Here is an 8299-nt window from a genome sequence, read left to right on the forward strand (position 1 = left end):
TGACGTCTTGAGGCTGAATTTTTATTTTCAAAGACAAATCACTCAAACTGCAACTTGTAGATAAAACATTTCAGAAAAGTCTCAAAGTATATTTTTACATTAAGGAATATAGGCTTCTTTCTTCCATTTCACAGAAATAAATCTTGAAAATACTCATCAAATTCTTCTTCCCTATTTTAAAAAAAGGATACAAATTGATTAAAATAAACAGAAAAAATATTACTAGGTGACATAGATTAATAAAAATATTTTAATTCAACATACTTGCTGATTTTTCTACATGTCAATATATTTCATGATTCATCCATTAAATAATTCTTAGCTTCTAGAACAACCCAAACTATACCTAGATTGACTGAAATTAAAATATTTTATATGTTAGCACCTCTCCTTCAATGTATTTATTGCCTAAGATTTTACTTTGAAATACTTATGTCATTTCTTCTCTTTACTTTTTTGGTTCACTTTATAACTTCTCTGTTCATTCTCATATTAAATTATATTGTGATCAAGAAATGAATGATGTATACATAACCCATGGACACAGACAATAGTGCAGTGAAGGCCTGGGGAAGGAGTGGGAGCAGGGAGGAGGGAGTCAATAAGGGGGAAAAGGGTAATATCTATAATACTTTCAACAATAAAGATACATTTAAAAAAAATAAATGAATGAAAAATAAACTATTTTAAAGAAATACATAAGTCTTACTCCTAGCATTAGGGAAAATATATTTAAACTTCAAGTGTTTCTTACTAAAAAAAGAGTAAAATAGTAAATGTAGCAGATTATGTCTAAAAAAAAGAATAGAACTCTGAGATATTAATTATATTTTAATGTGTTTAAATACTATAAAAATTATAAAGTACTAAATAAATATTAATGCTAGGAGCCAGAGTAGTACTGTGGAAATGGTACAGGTTTTCAAGTCAGACAGTGTTTAAGCCATAGCTTTGTCACTTATTAGCTGCGGGAGCAAGTTAGTTAACTTCTCTGAGCTCAGTTTACTTTTCTGTAAGATAAAGAACATTACATTTCCTCATAGAGTTGCTGTAAGGATTAAATGTATACAAAGTTGCTTTTCTTCCTTCTGGGAATGGGGTATCAAGCTGAATAGTCAAATTCGGTGTACCAGTCTCTTTAGAAAATGTTCTTTTTTAGATCAGAGATTCACAATAAGACTCTATCATTTGGTTTTAAAAAACTGACTTCATAAAGCCCTCACAACTATGTCAAAATTGAAAAAAAATTACAGAATCAGATAAAGTTGATTTAAGAATTATCTGCAACTTGGTATTCCCCATGCTACTGTCCTTTTCCCCTAGCATGGCAGAAAAATGCAGTAGAATTTTAAAAATTATAGTAAGAACTTAAATAAGTAAAATTAGCTAAATCTCTGGGTGTACTCAGATGTTCAGTACTTGATCAATGTCAAATTTTATAAAGTCACAAAGAGTTCTGGATTATAAAAGCCTTCTTAGGATTTAATCAAGTGTCTTTATTGTCTAAAAAGGTGAGTTAACTCTAAAACCTATTCTGTTATTTTCAGCTGTAAAGCTATTCAAGGGGAAGTTATACAGTTGAAAGTTTAGCCAATAATTAAACATAGCAATATTTTATTTATAGCAACAACTTTTTAATAATGTGATGTATAATGACCACACATGAGACTAAAATTTATTGAGCAGTTACTATATTTGTAGGTATTGTACCAGCTTTACATTCTTTATTTCATCAAACTTTAATAATAAACTCTATGCAATAGATATCATTTTATCCTCTTTTAACAGATAAAGTTCAAGTGGTGAACATCCCAGTAGATGAAAAGAATTGATACCATTCTATCCCATACAGACAGCTCCTGTCTTTGGGGCAAAGGTTGTTGGCAAGTAAACATTACACTTGTATATGTCTTCAAGTACAAGTTTACGATAATCAAAGTATCATTGGCAGACTGCTCTAGAAGCTAGTAAACAACCCTCCTCTGAAGGAATCTAAGCAGAAACCAGAAGGTCATCATCTATTAGAGCTGAGGAAAGACTTACCAAGAGGAAGCTGAACAAGATGGTTCACGGCTGCAAACAATGGCTGGGTATAAACTCTGATCTTACCAGGCTAAGTGGTCCTTGGCATTAAACAGACATTCATGAGCTTCCTAAACTGATGTAAAGGTGTGCATTATCTATTAATATTAGAACTTACTGTGATTTTTCATCGGTCTCTGGTAGTGGGCCCTTCCAAAGTTCAGATTCTGAGGTACTTTCTTCCTCATCAGAGTTTCCTGTTCATTTAAAAGAGATTTTTTAAAAATATAAGTATTATATTTAAAACACATTTTGAAATACCCACCAATGCAATTAAATTAACTTCAGATTTAACTGCAGTTTAGCTTCAATTTTTATGGCTCTCTGGAAATTTACTTCACTCTTCCAGACCAATAAATTCTTTCTAAAAATAAATAAATAATCTGAGATATACCAAAGAGTCTTGGCAAAAAGACCAAGGATTTAAAGTCTCATGGAAAACTTTTCTAAGTTAGACTGAGTTAAAGTAGTAATTACAATATTAACTCTTATAAGGGAACTATCCCTTGTACTATACGTGGTTGTCTTTAATTTAGTTTCTTTTTTTTTTTTTGGTCATACATAAGACATGTAAATTAAGATTTTTGTAGAAAGTACACTAAGGAGAAGAGGCCTATTTCAGTGAAGAAAAAGTAATTCTCATACGTTATTTATTAGGAGTAAAAATTCTGTAAACTTTCTCTTAAGGAAAATCTGGTAATACAGATTAGTTTAGAATATACATAACCTTTTGACCAGCAATGATGCTTTTAGAAATTTATTTACTTAAAATAAGCACCTTAAATATATGTACAAAGATGTTCATTACATGATAACAACAAAAGTGAACAACCTAAATCCCCACCAATTAGGGATTAAAGATTGGTTTAATAAATACTATACAGCTGCTAAAAAGACCTTACTATATCTATATGTATTACCATGGGAAAATGTCTATTATATCAAATTTTTAAATACATTTTTATTGATTTTTTTCTTTCTTTCTTTTGTTTTTTCTTAGAGAGAGAGGAAGGGAAAGGGATAAAGAGATAGAAACATCGGTGAGAGAGGAACATCATCAATCGTCTGCCTCCTGCACATCCCCTACTAGGGATCGAGCCTGATTCCACTGGGAATCAAACCGGTGACCTCTTGTCTGGTATCAGAAAACTGGTGTAGGAAATCTGGAATCTGGGAAATACTCTTTAGAAGGAATATGAGAGCAAGTGGTTGTTAAGGCCTTTTAAATTACTAGTAGCTGTCCACTTTCAAAGGCATTGTAGAATTTGTTCTCTTACATCATTAACAGGGTTACATCGTAGTAATAACTTGATTCAGCCTAATTAGTTTTTCTGTATTTTTGTGTGTGTTTGGTTGTTGTTTTTTCTTTTTTTCCCCATACAACTAAGACTTGATTCTTCTCGCATATTCAGTTTGGGACACTGGTTGTTACTGAGTGGCAATCTTGTTCCAGAGGCTTTATAATGTTATCACCTTTGTATGTAGATCATTAGAAATGGACCCACCCCCCTTTTGATCCATTTTTTGTTAGGATGTGTGCCAGAACAGATTCAGTTAGGAACAAAGTTCAGATACACATGTTGATTCAAGAATCAAAGTTCAACAGGTAAAAGGCTAGAACCACCGTGGCAAATCAGTAGTTTTATTTTTGTGGTGTTTAACTAAAGGACATTCTGTATTTACATTCTATACTGACAGGCCAAATTTGTGTCAATTCTTTTTTTAAACTAATGGTGATATTTAGAGAAGAATTAATTATTACTGTAGTTACTTTGTGGCATATAATTTTATTGCCCTATAATATATTTTTTTAATATTTGATCATTTTTAGTTGACTAGTATAGGGTGATTGATTTTGAAAAATGTCTATTTGGTCATAATTTTAAAATAGAATTATCTTTATTATTTTTAATTAAACTGATTCCTATGATAACTGCTACAACCTACCAGAGATGGGAAGAGTGTTGCTAGAGAAATAACAATTTGTACAATGGGCAATACAAAATGAAACTCTTTTTTAAAAAAATATATTTTATTGATATTTTACAGAAAGGAAGGGAGAGGGATAGAGAGTTAGAAACATTTATGAGAGAGAAACATCAATCAGCTGCCTCCTGCACACCCCCTACTGGGGATGTGCCCACAACCAAGATACATGCCCTTGACCGGAATCGAACCTGGGACCCTTCAGTCTGTAGGCCCACACTCTATCCACTGAGCCAAACCGGTTAGGGCCAAAATGAAACTCTTGCATCAGTGTGAAATCTATGCAAAGCTAATGGCAAGTGGAGATCAGAATTTAAGTCATTGACTCTCCGTGTTGGAAGTAGATCATGGAGGTCTTTAATCCAACCCTTACGCATGGAATGAGTCTCTTACTGCAACAGTGGCTGTCCAATTTACACTTGAACACCTCACTACTTCCTGAAGCAGCACAATCCTCCATTCTTGTCTTCAGATGGTTCTAATTGACAATTTCTTCCTTAAATTAAGGCTAAACTCTGTCCTAGGGCAATTTTTATCCATGGGCTCTAGTTCTGCCAACCAGTCATCCATTAGCATCCAAGGCAGGCCGCCCCAAGATATCTTACAAGGCCATATTGATTACTTTGAGTTAAAGTTACTTAGGAAACTGCAGTGAAAGAACACTGAGCCGGGGAAGAGTAAATGTTGTGGCACATATACACAGTGGAATACTATGCAGTTATAAAAAAGAAGGACCTCCTACCCTTTGAGACAACATGGATGGACCTGGAGAATATTATGCTAAGCAAAATAAGCCAGTCAAAGACAAATATCACATGAACTCAGTTATATGTGGAATCTAATGAACAAAATAAACTGACAAACAAAACAGACCCAGACACATGGAAGCAAGCAACAGAGTGAAGTTTCTCAGAGGGAAGAGAAGCAGGGGGTGAGAAGAAATCAACTTATATACATACATGCATAACCCATGGACACAGACAATAGTGTGGTGAAGGTCTGGGGAGGGGATGAAAGCTGGGGGGAGAGGGTCAATGGGGGGAAAAAATGGGAACATCTAACACTTTCAACAATAAAGATAAATTTTTAAAAATCCTATTGTATATATTTTTGTAAGTCATTGTGAATACTTTTTGGAATGTTGCAGGGAAAAAAATAATAAAACTTGTAGCAAATATTCAATAAATTTGGTTTGATCCAATCTTGTGAAAACCATAGGACTTACTAAAAAACTAACCATTTGCTTTCCATGCACAAATCACAAACTTCATTTGATCAATCAAAATTACCAAATGACAGAGATAACTCAGTCCTGTGCAACATAAGCAACATTTCTTAAATCTTAATCCACCTCCAACCCCATCCCTCCATTTCTCTTCCTTCATAATTCATAATGTAAAATTGAAATGTGTATCTATTGTATTCATAGAAAATTGCTGGGGTCCAACCCCAGCAGGTCCAGGGGTCCCCAAAGGTGTGGACGGAGTCGGCGAAGAAGGAATGACACGGAGACAGCCTTCAGTTGATCAGCAGCCTAGCCAGGACCTCTAGCCAGGATCTCCAGCCAAAGTTCTGGTTAGGATCCGATGTTTATTGTCTTGTTACATCTGTATTTATACCAGTTGATTTTAATCCTGTCAATTTCTATTGCAAAGGTTAGGGCATTTCTTATCTCCATTCCAGGGAGTAAAGATTATGTAGCTTAAGCGTGATTGTTTGTAGTTAAAGTGATTAACTACCCGCCTGACACTTAGTTAAGGGGTTGTATCCCCTCCCTAACCTCAGGGAAAAATCCCCACCTGGGGAAACAACATTTCTCGGAGAGATGACCTTGGTTAAAACACATGGTGCTAAGGAGAGCAAACATATTAAGAACAATATGCTATATATGCCAGGTCCCTTGAAACATATGCTGTGCAGATGTTTCTTTCCTGCAGCGACTGTGTCAAGCAGCAAGGATGGACCGGCTTCCGGCAGAAAATAAATTAGTGCTCTCCTAATACTTAAATTAAGAAACTTAAGTGTTCTAAATTGGGGAAGAAATCATACACATATGGTCTTTTTCTATGATTTTATCACATAATACAAAAACAAAAACTAATTTACATTAGAGCAGGTCATAATTCATGGGAAACCCAAATTGCAAATAACTTGAATCTACATATTTTTATTAAATAAATAAATACTTAATACTTACGGTTTACAGAATCTTCTGATTTCTTTGAGGATGAATGTCCTGAAAAGGAAACAGCATTGTTTTGTTAAGAATCCTCTTGCAGTAGTGCAACAGTCATAGCTGTAACCAGAATTCTTCCCAACAGTCTTTACATTATAGTATTACAGAAAAGCGGCTCATGGTCTTCCAATCTTTCATGTTCCTTATTCCTTAGACTTATCTCCCTAATTAAAATGTTAGGTTCTTTGCAGGGACAGTTTATGCCTTCATATGGACTGGAATATCTAGCACAAAGCTTAAAAAATAATGAATACCTATAAAAACAATCTCATGTTACTAAAAAAAAACAACAAACACCCCATAGATTCACTACAATAGAACCACTACTTTATACATATGTTGAACATCTGAAAGCTGTTTACAAATAAATACTCATTTTTCAAAATACTTTTCCAAAGATCCTATATAGGTGAGAATTCTCAGTAATTGAAAATCACATGTACAATTATGTCATAAAACTAAAATATTCAGTTCTACAATGGTTATCCAGTGAGTTCTTCCAAAGGAGCGCTACTGAAATGTGTAATAGGGACTTAACCTTACCTGAAGAGTGGGGTGAAGGGTGTCAGGAAAGGCCTTTCAAAGGAACTGAGCTTGGGAATGGGGTGGTGGTGGGAGGGGTAAGGTCCTGAAGTTCCTGTCAAATCAGTCTACCTAAGTTCTGCTCATACCTGCCAAAGCAGACTGGCCCTCAAAGTCAAGCTATTGATCTGTCTTTCTTACACATCCTTTCCATTCACCTAGCCACCTAGACATCCAATTATCCATCCATCAATTGATCCAAACATCCACTTATGTAACATTTTATGTAACAGTAACCTGAGCTATGGAAATAGATGGGATCGTACAGGAGGAACAGAGAGAGAAGGAAGTTCTATAATAGCCTGAGAAATTCCAACATCTAAGGATAAGAACAAGGAGGAACTATAGTCAAAAAAGATGAGCAGAGGCCATGAAGACAGGAAGGAAATCAAAAAAGTAGATTGTTTTGAGAAGGAGTATCAACAGTCTAAATGCAGCTGTGATATTAAGCATTTATTAATTGCTATTGAAGTTTGGGCCAAATTAAGGTGGTCTAGCAAGAGAGTATCACATCAAGATCAATCTAGTTCCAGAGTGTTCCAATAAGAAGATAATAAAGAGTACCACATGGTTTTCCTATTAAGTTTGTTAAAAAGTCATTTTCTACTTTATATCACCTAAGCTGAAAAGAAAAAAGAACTATATCCTATACCAGCCGTGAGAAACAGCCTTGTATATAAGACTACAGCCCGGTGCATGAATTCGTACACGAGTGGGGTCCCTCGGACTGGCCTGTGGGATCGGGTTGAAATTGGCTCTCCGACATCTCCTGAGGGGTTCTGGATTGTGAGAGGGCACAGGCCAGGCTGAGGGACCCCACCAGTGCACGATCGGGGCCGGGGAGGGACGTGGGAGGTTGGCCAGCAGGGAGGGACTGCAGGAGGGCACCAGGGCATGTCCAGCCCTTCTCACTCAGTCCCAATCGGCCAGACCCCAGCAACAAGCTAACCTACCAGTCGGAGCATCTGCCCCCCCGTGGTCAGTGCACATCATAGCAACTGGTTGACCAGTCAACTGTCTGCCCCTTGGTGGTCAGTGCACATTATAGCGAGCGGTTGAGCGGCCTTAGCATATCATTAGCATATTACGCTTTGATTGGTTAAATGGACGACCGGACACTTAGCATATTAGGCTTTTATTATATAGGATTATTTAGAGCCTTTGGGCTTTGTCTAGAATTTTGGTTGTTATCCTAAGAACAAGAGGATATCATTGCATTATGGCAAACCAACTGGAGAGAAGGTGGGAAGTCAAGACAGTAAAGAAACCAGTAATGAGAATAGAACAGAAGTCTAGATGAGAAAACATGGTAGTTTGAACGAGGGTAGAGAGAACTTGAGAAATATATATCCAGATAAAGCTGATAGAATTTGGTGACAAGTTAAACTTAAATAATGAAAGGGGGGGGGGGGG

General features: G+C 35.8%; 1 protein-coding gene across 8 annotated transcripts in view; it reads right to left on the bottom strand.

Moving 5' to 3' along the window:
• Positions 1-8299, bottom strand: part of FRA10AC1 (fragile site, folic acid type, rare, fra(10)(q23.3) or fra(10)(q24.2) candidate 1) — a 31480-nt gene continuing 23181 nt past the window's right edge. For 7 of the 8 annotated variants that reach the window (XM_005884053.2, XM_014531579.1, XM_005884051.2 and 4 more), the window contains 3 exons: positions 6266-6304; positions 2201-2279; positions 1-171 (listed from right to left, as the gene is read on the bottom strand). In XM_005884053.2, coding sequence (XP_005884115.1) covers positions 129-171; positions 2201-2279; positions 6266-6304 — 161 coding nt within the window. In that variant the 3' untranslated portion in view covers positions 1-128. Of the gene's footprint in view, positions 172-2200; positions 2280-6265; positions 6305-8299 lie in introns of those variants that run through there. The other variant, XM_005884054.2, reaches the window with a different exon arrangement.

The sequence above is a fragment of the Myotis brandtii genome, unplaced genomic scaffold (genome assembly GCF_000412655.1).
Source record: "Myotis brandtii unplaced genomic scaffold, ASM41265v1 scaffold810, whole genome shotgun sequence".
NCBI classification, from domain to species: domain Eukaryota; kingdom Metazoa; phylum Chordata; class Mammalia; order Chiroptera; family Vespertilionidae; genus Myotis; species Myotis brandtii.